This window comes from Culicoides brevitarsis, chromosome 1 (genome assembly GCF_036172545.1).
Source record: "Culicoides brevitarsis isolate CSIRO-B50_1 chromosome 1, AGI_CSIRO_Cbre_v1, whole genome shotgun sequence".
Lineage (NCBI taxonomy): Eukaryota > Metazoa > Arthropoda > Insecta > Diptera > Ceratopogonidae > Culicoides > Culicoides brevitarsis.
Genome location: NC_087085.1, coordinates 39,873,749 through 39,895,233, shown reverse-complemented (window position 1 = coordinate 39,895,233; position 21,485 = coordinate 39,873,749). Strand labels below are relative to the sequence as shown.

General features: G+C 32.5%; 6 protein-coding genes across 10 annotated transcripts; 3 read left to right on the top strand and 3 right to left on the bottom strand.

The window, feature by feature from the left end:
- Positions 1-1,823: 1,823 nt before the first annotated feature.
- On the bottom strand, positions 1,824-3,129 carry LOC134837077 (FAM172 family protein homolog CG10038). 2 transcript variants are annotated; one of them, XM_063852390.1, is made up of 4 exons: positions 3,026-3,129; positions 2,883-2,961; positions 2,079-2,822; positions 1,824-1,975 (listed from the first exon to the last, which is right to left on the bottom strand). In XM_063852390.1, exons 1-4 carry the CDS (start codon positions 3,113-3,115, stop codon positions 1,848-1,850), a joined length of 1,041 nt encoding a protein of 346 aa, XP_063708460.1. In that variant the 5' UTR covers positions 3,116-3,129; the 3' UTR covers positions 1,824-1,847. The 2 variants fall into 2 exon arrangements, with proteins under 2 accessions (XP_063708460.1, XP_063708461.1); XM_063852391.1 differs by having other exon boundaries at positions 3,065-3,120.
- Positions 3,130-4,023: 894 nt separating this feature from the next.
- On the top strand, positions 4,024-5,837 carry LOC134827552 (uncharacterized). Its single transcript, XM_063840246.1, has 2 exons — positions 4,024-4,189; positions 4,242-5,837. The coding sequence occupies exons 1-2, from the start codon at positions 4,124-4,126 to the stop codon at positions 5,835-5,837; spliced, it is 1,662 nt and encodes a 553-aa protein (XP_063696316.1). The 5' UTR covers positions 4,024-4,123.
- A 48-nt stretch (positions 5,838-5,885) lies between these two features.
- On the bottom strand, positions 5,886-10,918 carry LOC134827551 (titin-like). 2 transcript variants are annotated; one of them, XM_063840245.1, is made up of 9 exons: positions 10,827-10,918; positions 10,666-10,760; positions 10,152-10,302; positions 8,241-10,092; positions 7,879-8,180; positions 7,735-7,821; positions 7,268-7,633; positions 6,089-6,182; positions 5,886-6,024 (listed from the first exon to the last, which is right to left on the bottom strand). In XM_063840245.1, exons 2-9 carry the CDS (start codon positions 10,683-10,685, stop codon positions 5,960-5,962), a joined length of 2,937 nt encoding a protein of 978 aa, XP_063696315.1. In that variant the 5' UTR covers positions 10,686-10,760; positions 10,827-10,918; the 3' UTR covers positions 5,886-5,959. The 2 variants fall into 2 exon arrangements, with proteins under 2 accessions (XP_063696315.1, XP_063696313.1); XM_063840243.1 differs by having other exon boundaries at positions 7,735-8,180.
- Positions 10,919-10,926: 8 nt separating this feature from the next.
- On the top strand, positions 10,927-11,465 carry LOC134827550 (peptidyl-prolyl cis-trans isomerase NIMA-interacting 4). The gene is made up of 2 exons (XM_063840242.1): positions 10,927-11,077; positions 11,132-11,465. Exons 1-2 carry the CDS (start codon positions 11,002-11,004, stop codon positions 11,443-11,445), a joined length of 390 nt encoding a protein of 129 aa, XP_063696312.1. The 5' UTR covers positions 10,927-11,001; the 3' UTR covers positions 11,446-11,465.
- LOC134827549 (cyclin-dependent kinase 10) lies at positions 11,434-12,815 on the bottom strand. Its single transcript, XM_063840241.1, has 2 exons — positions 12,676-12,815; positions 11,434-12,613 (listed from the first exon to the last, which is right to left on the bottom strand). The coding sequence occupies exons 1-2, from the start codon at positions 12,695-12,697 to the stop codon at positions 11,463-11,465; spliced, it is 1,173 nt and encodes a 390-aa protein (XP_063696311.1). The 5' UTR covers positions 12,698-12,815; the 3' UTR covers positions 11,434-11,462.
- Positions 12,816-14,183: 1,368 nt separating this feature from the next.
- LOC134833641 (transport and Golgi organization protein 1-like) lies at positions 14,184-21,133 on the top strand. 3 transcript variants are annotated; one of them, XR_010162129.1, is made up of 9 exons: positions 14,184-14,381; positions 14,460-14,939; positions 15,002-16,480; positions 16,781-18,005; positions 18,742-18,843; positions 18,907-19,121; positions 19,178-19,714; positions 20,119-20,296; positions 20,354-20,412. XR_010162129.1 is itself a non-coding variant. In XM_063848050.1 (8 exons), the coding sequence occupies exons 1-8, from the start codon at positions 14,270-14,272 to the stop codon at positions 20,428-20,430; spliced, it is 4,227 nt and encodes a 1,408-aa protein (XP_063704120.1). In that variant the 5' UTR covers positions 14,184-14,269; the 3' UTR covers positions 20,431-21,133. The 3 variants fall into 3 exon arrangements, 2 of the variants coding, with proteins under 2 accessions (XP_063704120.1, XP_063704112.1); XM_063848050.1 differs by lacking the exon at positions 20,119-20,296 and having other exon boundaries at positions 20,354-21,133; XM_063848042.1 differs by lacking the exons at positions 20,119-20,296; positions 20,354-20,412 and having other exon boundaries at positions 19,178-20,099.
- The last annotated feature ends 352 nt before the right edge of the window (positions 21,134-21,485 follow it).

Below are 21,485 nucleotides of genomic sequence, written 5' to 3'. Positions count from 1 at the left end.
GATAAAACTGCCATAAATTCAAACAAATTCCAATCTGATATGCAAATATTTCGCTGATAAGAACTTTTTCTAACAACTTACCTCTTAATGGGCTCCTCTTTCCGCCAAACAAAAGCAAACCAACATTTTTTATGACAATTGCCGCTCAATTACCTTTTCACTTTTTATTGCCCACAAGATAACGGGAACTCGCGAGGGCCGCAAAACAGAAACGAAAACGACAAAGAAAAGATTTGTCTTTCATTATATCATTAGCAGTACATTAACGCCTTTTTTGTACTTTTATCATCGCAACATCTTTTTGTCAAGTGCTCGGAAAAAAAGTAAAGGAACCCATTTATCCACTTTTTTTTCAATAAAAGTCGTCATTATCGTACAGAAGAAAAAAAATTGTTAAAGAAGGGGTTGGTCTCTTGTTTTTTTTTATTCTTGTCTATTATTCGCTCAGGGATTAGCGAATTTTTTATGCATTCACGTAATTACCTTGTCTTCGTCTCTTGTCTTGTTACGGAGCAGTAATGAAAAAAAAAAATCAATTACTTCTTCGTAAATTACTTCGAGAAAGACCCTTTCGTGTCGTGATCACCACCCACAAATATAAATAAATAAACATGTTTTACAAAAGTCAAGGTACGTTACGTTTGATGATTGTTTTGTGTGTACAAAAGGGGTTGTTTTAAAATTACAACAATGCGCTCGGATGGTATTGAGAATTCATTGAAAATTGATGAAAATGAAAAAAAAAGTTTCAATGTGGGAAGGTAATCAAGCGCCACAGGAGTCGATGCCGTAATTTTATTGATGCGGCATGGCGATTTTTAATGTGTCTTGTCGATGATTGGAATTGTGATTTTGAGATAATTTTTTTTAAATTATTTTTTTTTAAATTTAATTTTCTTTATTTTTTTAAGTTAAAATTTTTTTCTCAAATTTTTTTAAAAAAATTTAAATTAAATTATTTATTAAATTAAATTTTAATTTTAAATGATTTAAGAAAAAAAAAATCAAACAAAAATTTTAAAATTAATAAAATTAAAATTAATTTTTTAAAAAGTTATTTAAATTAAATTAAAATTATTTTTTTTTTTAATTTTTTGGAGATAAAAACGTGAAAATTTCAATTTCTGACATAATATTTGAAAAATTTAAAATAACAAAATCTAAAAATAATTTACAACAAAAATCAGATAATTTTGATCTGAAATTTCGATAAATTCTGTTTTAAAATAAATTATTTTTTTATCAGTATAAAATAATCAAAAAAAAAAAAATGAAAATCATTTCAAAATTTTTTTTTATCTTTTTTTTATGAAATTTCAATTTTTAATATTTTTTTAAAAATATTTTTTACTTTAAAATATAATTAAAAATATTAAAATTTTCTTGAATTTTAATTTTATAAAATTTTAAAACAATTTAATTAATTTTGAAAAAATATGAAAATTTAAGCAAAGTACCTATAATTTTTTTATATTAATTTTTTTTTCAAAATTAAAAAAAAAAAAATATTAAAATTTAGAAATTTTTTTAAAAATTGCTATAAAGTAAATTATTTTAAATATTTTTAAACTAAAAAATTATTTATTTTTTTAATTTTGAATAAAATAAAAATTTTTGGTAAATTTTCTCACAAAATCGCATCTAAAGACAATCTAAAAATCTTTCCAATTAATTTGAAGTGATTTTACAAGACACCAAACAAACATGAAAATAGTTTTTCTTGAGACGTTTGAACACTTTCATAAGTAAATACGAATTTTAATTGAATTTTTCACTCTTCACTGGTTTCAATAACACTTTTTATTCAACAAATATCTAACAAATTTTCCTTTTAAAGTCAATCATCATCACAAATCTGTCTTCTGTTTCTTCGCAGAATTCCCTTTTGCGGCACTAAACTGCTCATATCGCTCCTCGAAGAACTTAAAAAGGGCATCAATGCAAGACCAGCTGGTATATTCGTGCTTTGTGTGACCTACAAATAAAGGCAATTATTAACCTCTCGATCAGATGCGATCGATTTAATGTCAAAGAGGTCTCAAGTACCCCTATCATCATCATTGTCGTCGAAAACTCACCTGCTGAGAAGCACGGCACATCATTTGTACGTTTTTTCAGTGGGGTATCGAGTTTTTCGCTTGAAGTAACCCAATTACGACCGTACTCTTGCAACGTTTTCGGCACATTGTGATAATGCACGGAGTCGGTGAAGCCAACGGCGAAGACTTTTTCGCGGAAATCCGTGTCAAAGTGATTTGCCAAGTCGACTGTGACGACGCCGCCGTACGAATGAGCAACGATGGAAATTGCTTCGGGATTTGCGGGAGCTACAAATTGCTTCCAAACGGTTTTTGCGTGATCGGTAGGTGTTTCGCTGCCTTTGATTTCTTTAATTTTCCCATCTTTCTTGTAGGTATTGAGATTTGTGTTGAGAACAAGCACTTCATAGCCCAATTCACGTGCCCGTTCAATATAAGGAAGCTGAGTTCCGGCTTTTAACGAGTCGTTTATAATTAAACTGCGTGCCCATTGTCCTGCTCGAACAACTCCCGAGCCATGAATCAAAATCATCAGCTTTTTTGGGTTCTCCAATTTGTTTGTCGTGCAAAAAATGAACGAAGCTTCATCTTGAGGGACATCTGAAGGAACATACAATCGATGCAAACCCTTTTCTTCCAATAATTTGTACACTTCTTCCGTGATGACATCACCGATTGCCTCATAATGTCGCTGATTCTCGGTTTGACTCGAACTAATTTGGAAATTAAAAGGCTTGTCGCCAACTTTGCCGGTTTCTTTATCGATTTGTCGCAGTTTTCCTTCTAAAAATTAATGAAATTACAATCAAAAGATACAAAAAAATGTTTAAAAATCAAATTTACCGGCATTGAATCCGTATCCAAAGCCTTCTAATGTTTTTGGAAATTCCTTTGCTGAACTCATTTTCGTTTGAATTAAAATCTGGAACAAAAGAAGAAAAAAATTACCAATGTAAGAAGTTAAAATGATGCAGGAAAAGTCGTACAATTAAACACAAAAGACGGAATGACGAGATTTTATTTACTTTTTGTGGAAATTGAGAAAAAACAACTCTTGAAAAGTGGCGGAGAATCATTTGGAATCAGGGGCGTAACTGATAAAAATTTCTGAGAGGGGTTTAAGAATTTTTTTATTTTATTTTTTTTTTTAATTTTCTTTACCTAATTTTTTTAATTTTTTCAAAATGTTTTGTGGAATTTTTAAAGAAAATTTTTAAATTTTTTTTTTTAATTTTTCTTATTTCTAAATTTTTATTTATTTTTTTTTTTTTTAAATTTTTTTTTTTAAAAATTTAATTTGCAATTTAAAAAATTATTTTTTTAAAAAAAAAATTTTAAAAAATTAAATATTTTTTTTTAAATTTTTTTTTAAAAATTTTTAAAAAAAAATAATTAAAATAATTTTAAAATATTTTTTTCAAATATTTTTTTTTTTTTTTTTTTTTAAAATTAGGTAAAAAAAATTTTTAAAATTAATTTAAAAAAATTTTGAAATTATTAAAAAAATTTAGGTTTTTAACATTTTTGAATTGAAGAAGTTTATGAATTTATTAATTTTTTATTTTTAAAAATATTTTAGAAATTTTAAAAACTTTTTAAGAAATTTAAAAAAAAATAATTATTTTTTTAAGGATTTTATTTATTTATTTTATTTTATAAATTTTTTAAAATTTTTATAAGAGACCCTTAAAAATTTATTTTTGGAAATATTTTTTTAAATATTTTTTTTTCATTTTCTCCTAAAAAAATTTAATTTTTAAAGAAAATTGCCCCCATTTTGCCCCTTTTAATGTACGCCCCTGATCCCTTATTGTGTGAGACGAATGAAAATGAAAAAAATAACTCGTATTTATGCTAATTCAAACACAACATTAGGAAAGCCCAGTTCACATTGTGAAATCCCTGCCGCCCCAGTTAGCATGGACAGGATTTTTTTTTTGCATGCTGGGATCTTCTTCGTGATTGGCTGAAAATCATCAACTAGCTGTGATTGGTTAAAAGCTTTGTTTTGGTTTTTCGCGGAACACATGTGAGACACGATTTTGCTAAAAAAATCCTTAAATCTCTTCAAAAAGCATTAAAAAATGGGAAAATTAAACGTAACTGTGTTACGTTACCTCACAAAAGAGGATTTTCGTGTCCTGACAGCTGTAAGTTTTTTGATTTTCAACAAAAATTAATTCTAAAAATTTTCCTTTGCAGATCGAAATGGGTATGAAAAACCATGAATTGCTTCCCGGAGCACTTTGTGCCTCAATTGCCAACATTCGAGGCGGCGGCGTTCACAAATTGTTACGAGAACTGTGCAAACACAAGCTCGTGACGTACGAAAGAGGCAAAAAATACGACGGATATCGTCTCACAAATCAAGGATACGATTATTTGGCTTTGAAAACGCTAACGTTGCGTGGCTCTGTCTCGTCATTCGGCAATCAAATCGGGGTTGGAAAGGAATCAAACATCTACACAGTCGCAGATGAGGAAGGAAATCCTCTTTGCCTGAAACTCCATCGATTGGGTCGCGTTTGTTTCCGAAATGTCAAGGAAAAACGAGATTATCACGGAAAAAAGCATCGTTGCAGTTGGTTGTACTTGAGTCGCATTTCCGCGACACGAGAATACGCTTATATGACCGCATTGTACGAAAGAGGCTTTCCCGTGCCCAAACCGATCGATTTTAATCGTCATTGTGTCGTCATGGAGCTCGTTGACGGCTATCCGATGACAAATATCACCGAAGTCGAAAACGTCGAGCAACTTTACGACGATTTGATGAATTTAATTGTCAGATTGGGAAATTGCGGCGTCATTCACGGCGATTTTAATGAATTTAACATCATGATAACTGAAGATCAGAAGCCAATTTTGATTGATTTTCCGCAAATGGTGTCGACATCGCATCCGAACGCTCAAATGTACTTCGATCGCGATGTCCAAGGTGTTCGGGAGATCTTCCGGAAGCGGTTTGGATACGAAAGTGAGGATTACCCCAAGTTCGAGGACCTCGAGAGGGAAGATAATTTGGATAACGAAGTGAAATGCAGCGGATATGGCTTCACGCAGGAGATGGAAGACGATTTATTGGAAGAATATGGCGTTCTGAAGAAAGGCGAAGAAGACTTTGACAGCGATGGCGAGTTCAATTCCGGCTCTGACACGGAAAATTTCGATTCTGACCAAGAAAACGACTCAAAACCGGAGTTTACGGATGCCGAGGTGAAAGAATTCCAGCAAAAAATCGAAGAAGAAGTCACAAAATTAGAAAAACCCGCGAAAAAGAGTACGGGAGTCATGAAATATATCGAAGAAATGTCAAAACAACTCGAGCAAAATGTCCAATTCGAGAAACCAATAGCGCCCGAGGAGGAAAATGACATTTTTGAAGACACCCTTGATGTACCTGAGCTCGTTACAGAACCAAATCCGCCAACAAAAGTCATTTCAGACAACAAAACAGCAGAAAATGATGACGATGATGCCCATTCCATGAGCAGCAATGACCTTGAAACGCCCGAACAAGATGATGAACTCGCTAATTTAGATCCAAACTCGCGTGAATATCGCTTTAAAATGGTGCGAAAGCTTCTTGACGATGCCAAAAGTATGCGTTCGTATTCGACATCGGCAAGTACAATCGCGCCGTCAGTCGTAACGGATCGCGTGAAACGTGGCTTGACTGAACGTGAAAAACGCGAAAACCGAAGGAAATGCGTTCCCAAAGGAGAAGCAAGTGCAGTAAGGAGAATGCGAAAAGACAATGCTGGCGTCGTACGAGAATATGCCGGATGGGATTTCTAAACTCACTTCCATTTATTTAAATTTATCTAATTATTTTTACAAGAAATTTCGTTTAAAATTATTATAGTTGTTTCATATAAAATATAAACTTAACAGAATATTTTTTCTCTAAATCTACTTTATCATGATTTTGTAAAGTACAGCAAACACACCGATGAGCTCTTATTGATAATTGAATATGCAACACCTGAAAAAAAATGAAGAAAAAGTTAGTTTTTATTGAAATTTTGGTGAATTTTGTCGAAGCTTACCCTTATTTACAAAAAACATAGAACCTTCTTTCGGTTTAATCGTCATGTTCGGTAGTTTAACTTCAATATCTTTGGCTTTTAGTACCAAAAATCGCTGAAAAAAGATAAAATTTTGTTATTAAAATTTTAATTTTTTAAAATTTTTTTTAAATTTTGAAAATTATAAATTATATTTAAAAATTATAAGTCAATAGGTCAAAAAAAATGTTTTTGGTCAAAAAAAAATTATGAAATTCGATTTAATATCCGATGAATATCATTAAAAAAATACTTGAATTAAAAATTAATTTTCAAATTTAAAAAAAAAATAAATTAAATTTTAAAATTAAAAATTTATTTAATTTATTTATTATTGATTGATTATTAATTTAAAATTACTTTATTAAAATTTTTTATAATTATTTTAATCTTAAATTTAAATTAATTTTTTTTTAAAGAAAATTATCAATTAATTTTTAATTTAAAAAAAAAAATTTAATAATTTTTTTCGATATGGAAAATTAAAAAAAAAATTTTTTTCTTTATTTTTGAATATTTTTAACTTGAATTAAAAATTAATTTTAATTTAAATTTTTTCAAAAAACAATTATTTTTTCGATTTAATATCCGATGAATAATAAAAAAATATTATTTAGAAAATTATCAATTAATTTAAAAAAAAAAAATTAAATTTTAAAATTTTAATTTAATATTTTTTTCGATATGAAAAATTAATTTAAAAAAAAAATTTTTTTTTTTTTGAATATTTTAAATTTAAAAAATATTTTTTTTTTTAACAAAAATTAACAAAATATTATTTAGAAAATTAAAAAAAATTTTCAATAATTTTTTTCGATATGGCAAATTAAAAAAAAAAAAAATTTCTTTATTTTTGAATATTTTTAAACAAAATATTATTTAGAAAATTATCAAATAATTTTAAATTTTTTTTCGATATGAAAATTAAAAAAAAAAATTTCTTTATTTTTGAATATTTTTTAGAAAAATTTTTAATTCATCGAAAAATTAACAAAATATTATTTAGAAAATTATCAATTAATTTTTACTTTTAAAATTTTTTTTCGATATGAAAAATTTTATTTAATTTTTTTTTTCTTTATTTTTGAATATTTTTAATTCATCGATAAATTAAAAATTTAAATTAAATTAAATTGAAATCCCAAGAAAAAAAAAACTTACCAAATCAAATTTCTTCGCTTTGGCTTCTCTCTTGGAAATATTCGGCCCAATTTTCATGTATCCGCAATTCTTGAACTTTTCGCCGCAGTAACAGGCGTACTGTACGCCCTCGATATCGACAAATTTTATGTCCTCGCTCGACGCAAGCTCGTCATATTCCTGAATGTAGAACGGCATCTCGTCACGTTTCTCCTTCGTGTCCATCAGATTGTGGATCCAGTCGAAACGCTGTGATGATCGTCGTTGCGAAAGATTTACGGGCAAAACTGATACGGAAGCTGCTGCTGCTGCTGCTGGCTCATTTGTCGACGAAACTTCTCCGTGCGCGATCGTTGCGGAATTTTCTTGTCGACTTTGTGATGTGCTCTGAAGAAGAACAAAAGAAAAAAACAAATTTTTAACAAAAAATCATATTTTTATGACACAAAAAAATGAATCTACAAAGAAATTCTACGTTTTTTACGTACATTATTCTCGGAAACGGTATGAAGTCCCGAATCGTCATCAGCTGTCGTTACGTTTTCCGGGTTATCTTGGTTCTTGCGCGTCCTTTTCTGCTTTGAAATAGTCAAGTTAGTGGTGTCCTTATGGGAATTTTCAATTTGTCTTACTGCCGATGGTTCGTCGTCGTCATCGGTAACGGGTTGTACTACGATAGAAGCGAGATTCGATGTCGCATTTTGATTTTTGGTGCGTTTCATAGGCTTTGTCTTTGTAGGCGATTGTACGGAGGACGAAACAACTTCAGCTTCGGGTTCTTCGGAGATATTTTGAAGTTTTTCTTGAAGCACAGGACGACTTTCTTTATTCGCGTTTTTAATTGTTTCCTTTTTCTTCGAGATTTTTGAAGAAATTACGCTTGAAGCACTCGAGTATTCTTTTTTTTGTTTAATTTCTTTCCTAACAAGGTATTCTAGAACGAAAAAAAATTAAAAAAAAAAAATTTTTTTCAATTAAAAAATTTTTTTCTCACCTGCTTTTCTTTGTTCTACACCATATTTCTTATAAACATCGTGTAACTCCTCTGTCGTCACAAGTTTCGGTTTTTCTCCCGGATTCAAAGGTCTCAAATATTTCGTGCGTTTCGATCGACGACATCCATCATCAGCTGTCTCAAAGCTTTCGACTACAGGCGGTGCCTTTTTTGCTTTTTTCGTGTATTTCCGCTTTGATTTTGTCGTTTCGGTGCTTATTTTGCTCGACGCATCCGACATTTGATCAGAATCGACATACACTGACACCGGTACAGACATTGAAATTTCCCGCGGATGCGGATCTTCAGGGCTCACATAGTCGACAGCATGAGATTTCTTCTTTGGCCTCCCTCTTTTTAGCGGTACAGGCGGCGGAGGCATAATTTCGCCACTATTTCGTGATTCCTTTCCTTGTTCAGGTTCACTAACGGGCTCTTCCTGCGTTTCGGGGATGATTATTTCGTCATTTTGCGTTTCGGGGATGATTATTTCGTCATTTCGCGTTTCTGTGACATCAGGCGATGTTGATTCTACCTCATCTTCTTCAAATCGCTGCGAATAAAGACGTTTTTTGGACTTGTTTATGTTTTTCAAGGATGATTTGCGACTCGATTTTGACGGAGATGACTTCTTTTCGGGGGATTTGTTGATGTCAAAGTACGCTTGGGCTTCTGTATTAACGCTCGTTTTGCGTTTTCCGGGTTTTTTTGTTGGCACAGACTTGGCAACTGTTTCGTTTTTGTCTTGTGACACGTTTAGGATTGTTCGAAGCAACGGCGGACCGAAAGGCGATCGTGTTTGAATGTCGTTAATGGGCAATAGCGACTCGTTGAAGTGCGGCAACGGCAGTCCCGACGAAACTGAAGAGTTGGAAGAGGTGCTTGTGCGTCGCCCGCGTCGTTTATTTCGAGGCGGTGAGTTTTCTTGTGTTTCTGGCACGATTTCTTCTTCATCTTGGGGCTCTTCTTGCGTTTCCGGTACAATTTCTTCTTCGTTTTGAGGCTCTTCTTGCGTTTCAGGAACTTCTTCGTGTTCTTCCAAATCAGGATCTTGCGTTTCTGGCACGATAATCTCCTTTTGACGAGGCTCCGTGGCAATTTCTTCACATCCAGAGTCCGTATCTGTGTTGATTTGTTCGAAATTTTCATTTCTCTCGGGAATCATTGACAACGATAACGACGAACTTTGACGACTTTTGTTCTGATCGATCATATTTGACAAATTTTTCGGTCGAATATTGTCATTTCGTTGCAAAATCCCGATTGGCGAGACTTGCTCAACGTTCATATCATCAGAAGAAATCTCTACGGGTGCAATTTCGACATTTTCTAACACAACGACGGTACATTTTGAGTTGTTCAATGTCTTTTTTGGGGTATTTTGTCGTTTTTCTTCTACACCTTTGTTGATTATCTCCGGTTTTAGCACCGAAATGCGACGACTGCTGCTCGCAGCTAACCGAATCGGCGATTCTGAGGCATTTAACGACGCTCGATGACCCGTAATTGGCGTACTCATGACATCGTAAGTGGATTTCTTGTCGATGTTGTTCAAGATTTCCTTGCGTGTGAGAGTTACGCGTCGCGGCGATAAGCCTTTTGACTTGCGCGGAGACTTTCGCGGTGAGTTTTGTGTCTTTCGATGCGGAATCATGGATTTTACGGTGTTCGCAAAACGATTAAACAACGAATTATTGTGCTCGGGTTGTTGTTCCTCTGTTGTTGTTGGGCATTCAACAGGTTGTTTGGCGCCTGCGTTTGAGACCGGTTCACTGTTGACACTTTCGGGAGACGTGTTTTCGGCATTTTCATCGTTGTCGGGCAAATAATGTAAGCTGAGCTTTGGAGCAGGCTAAAAAAAATTAAATTTTATTAAAAAAATTTGAAAAAATTAAAAAAAAGGAGTCTTACCCGATTTTTTGCTCCTTCTAAATCAAACAACTGTCGCGGACCTCGAGGCAATTTTGAACGAATTTTCATCCAGTCGGCGATATATTTGCCATCACTTGTATCCATAAGGTCCGGATCAATGAAATCTTCACTTGGTATGATGGGACGACGACTGAAACGAAACAAAAAAATAATTTTTTAAAATATTTGAATGAATTTTGAAATGAAATTAAAGTCACAAACCACAAATTTTTATCTTGATCTTGAATTTTGGGCATTTGAGCATTAGAGGAACAGGGAATTGGATCGTCAAATAATTTTTTCTTCAATTTTTTGTACCGTAGGAGTCGAATTGGATTTGAACTGAGATCAAATTTTCATTAAAAATTTATTTTTTATAAAATTTCATGGATTTTTGAACAAAAAATCTATTGAATTTTGTTGAAATTGAAGTTTTTTAACATTTTTTCATCAGAAAATCACAGAAAAGACGCAATTAATTCAATGAAAGCTTGGCGGCATAAAATTTACTTACAATTTCTTTTGTTGTTCCATCTTATCTCATCTAGATTCTATCGTTACTTTCACAAACAAAAACTTAATCAATACTTTTGGTATGTTTTTACGGCTCTACAACAAAAAAATTAATAGAAAATAATTAATTTTTACTCTTTTTGATCGTTTGTTTACTCCTACCCAAAGAGCCGTTGAAGTTTTGAATTAGCACAAAGGTAATTTTTTCATGAATTAGCACGCGGCGATTTTGGATTGTTCGTTCAAACAATTTTTTGGAGGGTTCGTTGAGTCATTTGTTATTGTTAAGTTCAGTTTTTCATCAAATTCGTAAATTTTTCATTAATTTTCACGTAAAATGCCTCCAAAGAAGGATAATAAAGGCGGCGCTAAAGGAGGAAAAGCCGGCGGAAAGTCAGATGATGGAGAAAAAGGTTCGTTTTTCATAATTTCCTCGTGGTTTTAATTAAAATTTATTTTTTTTCCAGCCGGCAAGGAGAAAAAAGGAGGAAATGCTGTCAAAGTTCGTCACATTTTGTGCGAAAAACAGGGAAAAATCCTCGAAGCCATGGAAAAACTGAAAGCAGGACAAAAATTTCCCGAAGTTGCTGCGGCATACAGCGAAGACAAAGCCCGTTCAGGCGGAGATTTGGGTTGGCAAATACGTGGCGCGATGGTTGGACCCTTTCAAGATGCAGCATTCGCATTGCCCATTAGTACAGTAGCGAATCCCGTTTATACTGACCCTCCAATAAAGACGAAATTCGGTTATCATATCATCATGGTTGAGGGAAAGAAATAAAAATTAATTATTTTTTTTTATTCAAATCTCTTCTTTTTCACGAGACTTCCTAAAAAGTCGCTTATGGAAATATTTTCGTGACGCGAATCGCGTTTTTCGACGTTATTTTGAGGTTTTTCTGTCGTTTTCATGTTTCGATGATGCGGAAAAGTCGGCATGAGCTTTGGATCACAGGGCGTTGGAGTTTCCTTGAAGTAAGAAGATTGAAGACAAGCACTTGCAGTTGCTCTTTTGTTCGGATCATACATAAATAAGAAATTCAGAAGGCGATGCCCGGCTGGCGAGAGATACGGAAATTTTTGTTTCAAGTTATTGTAAGGTTGTTGCTTCAAAACAAAGTTGTCAATGCCAGGTAAGGTTGAAAATTCAGGCCAAATTGCTTCCGAAGGGGTTCCCAAGAGATCAATTATGAGCTGAAGCTGCCCAATTTCCGTTTTTCCCGGCAACAGCGGTTGATGGATCAATAATTCGCCCAAAATGCATCCAACTGCCCACATATCGATCGCTGTCGTTTGCTGCTTTGAGCCCATTAGCAACTCGGGAGGGCGATACCATAACGTTACAAGTCCCGGCGTCATCGTTTTTTGCTGTGGCAAACCGAAAAATCGTGCAAGCCCGAAATCCGCAATTTTCAGGCAACCTTTGTCAGTCATCAGTAGGTTCGAAACTTTTATATCGCGATGGATTATAAAATTATTGTGAAGATAATTCAAGCCTTTCAGCAGTTGCAAGATGATACATTTGACTTGACTTTCGTTAAAAGGTTCACTCATGTTGTCCAAAAGCGAGGCAAGATCCTGTTCGCAATATTCCATGACGAGAAAAATACTTTCCAAGCTCCGGCCGACGACAACTTCCTTCAAGCGAACGATATTTTCGTTGTTACAAGCCTTCAAAACCTGAATTTCGCGCAATCCGCTTATCGGGAAACCATCTTTGAACATCTCCGGGTCGAAACGAACTTTTTTCAGCGCTACAATTTCGTTTGAACGCGTATCGCGGGCACGAAAAACGATCCCGTAAGTGCCTTCGCCGATGCGATTGAGCTTTTCGAATTCCGTAACCATGCGACACTTGTTCATTATCTCATTTTCTTGAATCGCATAAGTTTGTCCATTTTTTAGCGAATACAACATGCCCTTTTTTCCGGCAGTGGATTTTGGACCGCCTGTTTTTAGATGAAAATTTAATTTTTTAATTGAATTTTGTTTGAAAAGTGAAATTTTTTACCTTTTTCTGGTTCTTTTGACATCGTTGACGATTGAAAAATCGCTTTTTCACACAAAAAATTATCGAAAATTGAAGCAGGAATGGATGTCAACAAAAATTAATGAAGGAAATTCAAGGAGCAGGTTACCGTATTATCATTTTCATTCGTCTCACAGATCAAAGGTGACCTGCTGAATTTGAAGTCCCAAGTTAATTTGAAAACATTTTCGTCAAATTTTTCAATATTTAAGGAAATTTGTCGTAAATTAAGGTATTATAACGAAGAATTCTCTGCAAAAAATTCTCGAGTACTTTAATTTTTTGAAAATCCAAAAAGTTTCAACGGATGTTCTTTGAAAAATGAGTTTTTGTAAGAATTTACAAAGTTGCTATAAAAAATATTGAAATTATTTAAAACATAAAATTTGAAATACTGACAAAATTTAAACAATTTTAGACTAATTCTAGACTTTGAAAATTGAGAATTAATTTCAGATCATTATTTAAAAATTTTTTAAAATAAATTAGGCCGCTCCAAATGAAAATCAAAAATAAAAGACTTTCATGAAAATCCATGGGGCAAAATAAATAAAAAGTTAAATTTAACCAAAAATGACTGTTTTTTGGTGTATTTTCATTTTTTTAGAAAATTTGAATATTTTTTCAAATAATTTTTGAAATATTTTTCTTTCTAAAAATTTTTTTCATATTATTAAAGCTTTTTCAAAATGACAGTTCGTTTTGTACTTTTTTTATAAAAATGAAAAATATTTTAAAAGCAAATTATCAAGCAAAAATATTTTTTAAAATTGATAAAAACATTTGGTATGAAAATAGTAAAAACATTTTTTTTTTATCATTTTATTTTAAAAAATTTAGGTATATGACTTTTTAAAAATAAGGTTAAAAAAAATTGAAGTATTGTTTTTTTAAAGATTTTCTTTGTACATATTTATGTATAAAATTTTTAATTTTTATCAATGTAAATTTTTCGTTAATAAAATTAAATATAAGTTTTTCCAAATAACACAACGTTTAAATATTTCAACCCTACGTTTTATATATTCATTTTTTTAAGCATTCCAAAAAATTTTGAAAATTTTTGAAATTTTTTTGAATAAACAAACATAAAAGAACTAAAGAAGGTTTGATAAAATTTTCCAAATTTAGTTGAATTTTTTTTCTTTAAGTCGCATGAACGAAACTATTTTTTTTTAAATTTCTATTTTGAGAGATTTTGATTTATTTATTTTTTCATTTTCGAGTTCAAAATTAAAATTAATATAAACTAATTCAATAAACCTAAAAAAAATCTTCATAAACAGCGAAAATATTAAAATTATTTTTCTTGTTAAAATGTTTAAATGTTTATTGTTAGTTTTTTTTCGAAAATTTCATAAAAATATATGTTCAAATTTTATAGCAAAAAAAAAATTTTTATAGCAAATTAAAAAATTCTTTCAAAAACTCGCAACAGGAAATTAAACTGAAAGACGTCAATGGCAATGTATTCAAGGAAATACGTCACTCTGAGTGTGATGTGGCCAATAAAATAAGAAAGAAAAATTCATGAGAAATCAAAAATACACACAAAAAAGCCAGAAAACCCGATAAAATGCAGTTAAAAACGTGTCTTGTATATAAATTTGTGTTTTTGTTATTTAATATTAGGTACAGTAGTTTAGAGCAAACCAACAAATTAGACTGTGGCGATGAAAATTGTACAGGTAACTTTCACTCCAGCCATTTTGCTGATTAAAAAATAATCTTTGTTCATTATCACTCCGTCTCTTTTTGCTTCGCAGTTCCAATTGGTTTGGGCAAAGCAGAAGTCACAATCTCGCGAAATGTCGAGGGATTCCTCACAATGAAGGCAGGCGAAGAAGCCCAGATTTTCGGAGTATTTGGCAAGGACTTGTTCCTCATCGAAACAGACAAGGACAAGCGAAGGGGATTCGTGTCACAAAAATTGTTTCGTGAAATGCGACTAAAACGCAAGGGACTAATAAAGTCAAATGTAACAACAAATCAGCGAACAAAGCTGAGCCAAATGGGACCCATTGTCAAGGGCAACGAAGGAGGACCTCTGATACAGGAAGAAAAACCTCCAGCTGAACAACCTGCCTCGAATGAAAGCGAAACTCCCGACGTCAAACCCGTTTTGGAGGGAAAAACTCCATCTGGGCAAGTCATTTTCGCAAAAGAAGAACCTGTCGCGGAAAAGCCCGTGACTGAGAATGTGACAGAAGAAGAAGAAGGCGACGACACAGAAGAAGATGAAGAAGGTAAGACATGATTTTAACGAAAAAAATTAAAAATTCTAAAGAAAAATTGAAATTTTTCATAGAAAACGCAACTGGCGAAGAAGAAGAAGATGATGAAGAAAGCACGGAGACACCCGAAGAAGAATCAATGCTCTCAAAATTGGCAAATTTCATCACAGGCGCCGACGAAGAAGAAACTACAGAAGAGCAAAATGAAACCTCAACTGAAACTGATCAGATTTTAGTACAAAATGACACCAATCAAAACTTGCCTGAAGAAAAATCGCAAGAAAATGAAGTTAAACCTCAAGTTATAGTCGAAACAACAACTCCGCTTCCTGATTTTAATGAAATCGCAACTCCGTCAAGTCCCGTCGAGATGGAAGCAACAACTCCAACACCTTCAACGAACGTTGAACAAGAAACTCCCAAACCCGAGACACTTGAAAACGCGGAAAATGTCACAGAAGATTTAGGCAAACCTGATTTTCAGCCAATTCCTGACACAAAAACTGAAGTTACGAACGAATCAACGGAAAAAGCTTCTGTTCCGCAAGAGAAAAAATTGTTAGGAAATATTCTTACGACGCCTCCGCCATTGCTGGGACTCATGAAAAGTCAAATTAAGAAAGAAGAAAAGAAACCTGAAGTGCCCGTAGTTGAAGAAACGAAGCAAGAAGAGCCTAAACCTGTTGTAGAGGAAGAAAAACCCGTCGTTGAGGAACCCAAACCCGTCAAAGAGGAAGAAAAACCTGAAGTTTTCGAAGAAATCTTGCTCGAAAAAGAAATTAACGAAGAAAAAATTGTTCCTGAAGATCAAAATGACCCTGCGCCTACTGAAATTCCATCTCTTTTCGAAGAAAGTCAGGAAAAAGTGACAGAAAATCCACAAGAAGAAGTCTCTGAACTCGATAAAGTCAAAGAAAAATTAGGAGTTGCCCCTGAGGAACCCAAAAAAGTCGAAGAAACCCCTTCAGAAGAAGTTACAACCGAAAAACCCGTCGAAGAAGTGACCCAAACTGTCACTGAATCCCCTAAAATTGAAGAAATCGTAACGGAAGCTCCTTTGTCAGCTGCTTCTTTGGGCATCGACACATACGGAAATCCTCCTCCGCCATTAAAACCTCTTGAAGAAGTCAAAAAATCAACTTCTGATGAGCCAACTATTCAAATTGACAACAAATTAGACCTTGAAACGGAGGAAAAAGTCCCTGAAAAAGTCTCGAATGAAGTTCCAAATGCATTCCATCACGATCACGGACATCATCATCATGGACACGGGCATGAACATCATCATCATGGACACCATCACGGGCACGAACATCACCATCACGAGCACGAACACGATCACAAAAACGATTTTCAACAAAAACGAGAAGCGATCCGAACTCTTTTAGAAGCTGATGTGCCAAAAGATGGCAGCGAAGTAGAATCAAGTGAGAAAAAAGTCGAAGAACCACAGAAAAAAGTCGAAGGAGTCCCTTCTGTCGTCGAAATACGACGAAATGGCAAACTTGTAACGCCAAAAGATGCGGATGCCGAACAAAACAAACACGAATCAAGTGAGTTAATTTTAAATTTATGACTAAAACGTTTTTTGAGAGAAAATTCTCTCGCTCGCGTTTGACCTTAAAGCATCGAAAGAGCATAAGAGCGACACAAAACATGAATTTTTTGGCTTTGTGACAATTAAAAAGGTCTCTTGTTAATGCATTTCGAATGAAATTTAAAAATTTTTGCATCAAAATTCATTTTGAAAAATGCGATTAAGACAAATTTCGTTGAAAAATTTTCATTTAGCACATGAAAGTTGCATCAAATTTTATAAAATAAAAATAAAAACTTACCAATTTTCCTTTTAGATCCTCACAGTGGTGAATATTGCGAAGCTGCAGGAGGTGCCTGTCCTGTTGATTCAACCGCCAACACAATTTCCGATCTCACGAAGATGTTTGGGCTCGATTTCCTCTTGCAAGATGGAATTTTCGAACAATTTATTGAGAAAACCATCGAAATGTTTGACCTCATCATCGTTTTGTCGATCACATCGGCTGCTGTCGTGTTCTTCCTCGTGCTCCATTCGTGCGTTAAGCGATGCATGCGTGAAAGTCCCCTTTTAGAAAGAATCAACCATCTCGAGAGAACGTTAATGACGAGTCTAAAGGAAAATGCAACGTTGAAAAATGACCTTGCCGAGTCAAAAGGCAAACTTCATCAAATCGAAGACACGTCATTCGGCTCCAACGAAATGGTAATCGCCCTGAAAAAAGATCTCGATGACAGCGAACACATTCGTCAGCAATTACAACAACAATGCAACATTTTGGAAGCGGAACTTCAACGTTCAACCGAAGCTGGCAATGAATTAAACAAAATGTTGTCGGATTTGTTGAACAGCCAAACCGGCAGTGAATCCATCTTGCAAAGTGTCGAACAGCTCCAAAAGCAAGTCGACGAGCAACAATTTACGATCGAGTCGATGACCGAAGCTTTAGCGACAAAAAGTCGCGAAAACAGCGAATTGCAAGTGCAACTCAGCGAAATTTCGTCTACATTGGGCGTCGAAGTGAAAACTCTCAAAGCGCGCAACGACGATGTCGAGTTGGAAAAAATTTGCATCGAGAACGAGTTGAAAAATCTCAAAAAATCTGTCGCGGAACAAATTGAATCGCTTGAAAAGTCAAAAATCGAGGAAATTGAGAGGATTAAACAAAAACTCGCGAGAAAGGAAAAAGAAGCGCTCGAGTTGCACCAAAAGTATCGCACGAGTGAAGCGAAAATTCAGGCGTTGAACGAGATGATTAACGAAAGTAAGACAAATGGCGGCGATGTTGGTGACATGTTGGATTCAATTGATGCGAAGGCGGAATTAATTTTGGTCGCGAAGGAACGCGATACTCTCAAAGAACAACTCAATGCGGAGGTTAATTCTAAAAAGTCGATGGAAAATTACGTGAAAACGGTCGGAGATGAAATTGAGAAACTAAAGAAGGAGTTTAGTGTTGCAGAAAAAGAAAAGTTGGAGGCTCAAACGAAGTTGGATGTGCTCTCGTCGTACTTTAGACAAAAAGAAAGCGAATTGCAGAGGTGAGTTTTTTTTAAAATTTTTTTTTTAACTTTTAGTTTTTATTTTATTTGATTTTTTTTTAATTATTTTTTTTTAAATCAAAATATTTTTATTTTAATTTTTTTAATGCATTGCGGTTAAAAAAAATCAGAATAATTAATTATTTTATTTCATTTAAAAAATTAAAAAAAAAATTAATTGAAAAAAAAAGTGAAAAAAAAAATTAAAATTTGACGCAAAAATAATTTTCAGATATTAAATAGAAATTATTTTTTTTATTTCTTGAAAAAATTTTCTCTTTGAGTTTTTCAATTAGTTTTTATTTTTTTTTTAAAAATTATCTATCAAAAATTTTTAAAATTATTTTTTTTTAAATTTTCAAAAAATTTTTAAATTTAATATTTTTTTAAAAAATTTTAATTTAATATTTTTGTTATAAAATTTTTTAAAATATTTTTTGAAATTATTTTTTTTAATTTTTTTCCAATTTTAAATATATTTTTATTATTATTTTTCAATTTTAAATAATTTTTTTTTATTTCTTTTGTTATATTTTTTTTAAGTTTCTTAATTTATATTAATTACATTTTTCCCTAAATTTTTATTTTAACTTTAAAACATTTTTCAAAATTAATTATATTTATTTTTTTTTATTATTATTTTAATTTTTTTTTTCAAAGTTTTTAATTTAAATTTATTTTAAAAGTATTTTAAATTAAACAAATATTTAATTTTATTTTTTTTTTTTTTTTTCAGAGAACTCAGTACTAAAGAAGCACTCTGGATGCAACAACAGGGCGAAACATCGACAACTGTTGAGCGTGTCAAGAGTATGCAAGAGGAAATTCAGCAATTAAAGTAATTTTTTATTATCATTTTTGCATCAAAAATCAATTTTAACATTTTAATTTCACATTTTAGGTCACAAAATGATTCACTCAAGGCTGAAATTTTAGCACAGGACACTGCTAATAAAGCCCAAATTGTCGCCTTGGAGAACAAAGCTCACGAAGCTTGGCTAAATGCGCGTCAAAGTGAACGTAAAGTCGAAGAATTACGTCAAGAATCAACAATTTTACGAAGACGCTTGACATCAATTGCTGAATTGCAGCCAAGTTCAGCAAATAATTCAATGAGTAAGTCAATTTTTTTTTTGAAAATTATTTTTTTTATCACGAATTATTTTTTTCAGATGCCTCAAATCTCGTTGACGGCTCATCAGGAGGCATGCCAAGCTTAACAAGTCTCCCGAGTTTGAATTCCGTTCCTTCTCCATTGCGCGTCGAATCCCCCAATTCTCCTATTATGTTACCGGGTATGCCGCCTCCGCCGCAATTTTTGCCTCCCGGGCTCATGCCTCCGGGTCCCTTGCCCGTAAATCTTCCGCCGGGCGTTGTTCCGCCATTACCTTTCATGCCGCCGCCCCCATTTGACTTGGCAGGTGCGCATCGACAACCGCATGGGCGCATAATGTCGCCGCAGCAACGCGGATATTCGCCCAGCATCATCGACGACGATCGTTATTCGCCCGATAGTCGATATCACGACGATTATTCCGTCATGTCGACACGTTATGACACCGAAACAGACTTTAGTCCGCCTCCTAGTCCCCCGAAACGGAACAATTCGTCGAATTACAACAGACAAAACGGCAAAGTGATGTCGCCACAAATGAACGGAAGACACAGTAACAATAACAACAATTCAATGAGGAGCAAACCAAATAAAGGTACGAATTGTAGTGATAGTAGTTCTTCTAGCGAAAGTAGTAGTCGAGCATCTCAAGCTTCCTTTTCTTCTTCTACATCATCATCAGATTCATTTCATGAGACAGACATTGAATGCTAGCATTTTTTTCATTTTTTTTTTGTCGTGTTTTGCTGTTGTTCAAACTCATGGGAATCATCGAGCATCACTCATTTTTCAGTATTTTTTAAGTTAATTAAAGTCAATGTACAAGAAAAATATCACAAGACTGAATTATTGACTAAAAAAGCACCAAAATTGAAAGAAATTAGTTACCAACGCCGCATTTCTTTCACAAAACTCATCCAGTAGCTTCCAATCAGCTTCATTTGCATGCACAATTAACACAATTTTTAATTTATTTTTACACCTCTTATTAACTCACAGGAAATTTCCACGATTTGAAACGCTTTTGGCACTCAATGGATGGAAGTTAAATTTAAAAAAAATATTTAAAGGGAATTTTTTTCATCATCTTTTAAATTTTAAAGGAAAAATTGAAAAAAAAATTGTTTTTGTTAATGGGAAAAATTGCATGTTATTTTTAAAGCTTTTCTTTTATTTGGTTGCAAGAAAAAAAAATGTAAAAAATAATCAAAAATGAAACAAAAAATCTTTTTAGGTGGATTCAACAGTTCAGGTTCACAGGATTCAATTATGGGATCAGGGTCAAGAAAAGGCAACCATGGGAAGATATAGCATTATCGCAAATTTTTCTAAATCCTTGAATTAAATCTATTTCTATTTAATTTAAATAAAAAAAAAACTTTCATTGATTTCACTTCGTGCTTCAAACATTCAAGCTTTAATGAGTTGACGATAAAAAAAATAAATCGAAAGCGCGTGAAAAAATGTAATTTTTTTGCCGAGAAGTATCATAAACAATGCAAAAATACAAAAATTTAAAAAATATCTTTATCAAAAAATTAATGTTGATAAAAAACAGGGGAAATTCTTATGATGACATCATTCTATGAAAACTATAAAAAATTTAAAGGGAAAAATGACATCTAAATATACCTTAAAGAATAAAATAAAAATAAATGATGATAAATAAAAAAAAAACAAATTTTAAGTTACACTTTGTAGTTCACTTTTGTCCTGAATTTCTCTTCAAGCTGTTTTCTCTACAGATATTTAACCAAAACACACTTATCAAAACTATCTACTAACTTGATCCCATCCCAGTAGTGTTTTTCAGTAACAAGCTAGAAATTAACGATGATAATATCCTACAGTAGAGAGGAGTGAGCACCATCAAGAGACTTACTATTGACTAAAAAAATAGACTTACAAGGATTAAAGACACTTCACTGATAAAAAAAAACTTTTTTGTATGAAATTTCAAATGAAATTTAAAGATTATTAAAAAAAAAACTTAGTAAAATGTGAAAAATATGAAATATCTAACAAATTGAAAAGTTGAATAAAAATATCATTAAATATTATATAAAAATTTCGTTTTTCATTTAATTTGTTTTTGTTTTTCGCTTTTGAGAAGAATACCCACTTTTATTTGGTTGAAAAAACTTAAAAAGGTAAGTAAACTCTAAAAAAGTGTCTTAATGTCTTTCTGAAAAAATAGATTCACAATGGGGCAAAAAGTAAAAATTTGAATAAAAAATATAATTTGAGATTGAGACTGTCTGTTATGTTTACTTTTAGTTTTATTTATTTTTTTTATATTTTTTACATACATTAAATATTATCCTTTTATTTTGATAAAGTATTAATTTAATATCATTTTTTTAATT

Bases quoted from the DNA above. Each gene is read 5' to 3' on its own strand.
- LOC134833641 (XM_063848042.1), top strand. From the start codon at position 14,270: ATGCAGTTAAAAACGTGTCTTGTATATAAATTTGTGTTTTTGTTATTT. The intron at 14,382-14,459 runs GTAACTTTCACT...TTTGCTTCGCAG, and splicing joins TGGCGATGAAAATTGTACAG to TTCCAATTGGTTTGGGCAAA. The intron at 14,940-15,001 runs GTAAGACATGAT...AATTTTTCATAG, and splicing joins CACAGAAGAAGATGAAGAAG to AAAACGCAACTGGCGAAGAA.
- LOC134837077 (XM_063852390.1), bottom strand. From the start codon at position 3,115: ATGATTCTCCGCCACTTTTCAAGAGTTGTTTTTTCTCAATTTCCACAA. The intron at 2,823-2,882 runs GTAAATTTGATT...ATTAATTTTTAG, and splicing joins TGGATACGGATTCAATGCCG to AAGGAAAACTGCGACAAATC. The intron at 1,976-2,078 runs GTGAGTTTTCGA...CTTTATTTGTAG, and splicing joins TGTGCCGTGCTTCTCAGCAG to GTCACACAAAGCACGAATAT.
- LOC134827551 (XM_063840243.1), bottom strand. From the start codon at position 10,685: ATGGAACAACAAAAGAAATT. The intron at 10,093-10,151 runs GTAAGACTCCTT...AATTTTTTTTAG, and splicing joins TAGAAGGAGCAAAAAATCGG to CCTGCTCCAAAGCTCAGCTT. The intron at 6,183-7,267 runs GTAAGTTTTTTT...ATCTTTTTTCAG, and splicing joins AAGCGAAGAAATTTGATTTG to CGATTTTTGGTACTAAAAGC.
- LOC134827549 (XM_063840241.1), bottom strand. From the start codon at position 12,697: ATGTCAAAAGAACCAGAAAAAG. The intron at 12,614-12,675 runs GTAAAAAATTTC...ATCTAAAAACAG, and splicing joins GTCAAAAGAACCAGAAAAAG to GCGGTCCAAAATCCACTGCC.
- LOC134827552 (XM_063840246.1), top strand. From the start codon at position 4,124: ATGGGAAAATTAAACGTAACTGTGTTACGTTACCTCACAAAAGAGGAT. The intron at 4,190-4,241 runs GTAAGTTTTTTG...TTTCCTTTGCAG, and splicing joins ATTTTCGTGTCCTGACAGCT to ATCGAAATGGGTATGAAAAA.
- LOC134827550 (XM_063840242.1), top strand. From the start codon at position 11,002: ATGCCTCCAAAGAAGGATAATAAAGGCGGCGCTAAAGGAGGAAAAGCC. The intron at 11,078-11,131 runs GTTCGTTTTTCA...TTTTTTTTCCAG, and splicing joins GTCAGATGATGGAGAAAAAG to CCGGCAAGGAGAAAAAAGGA.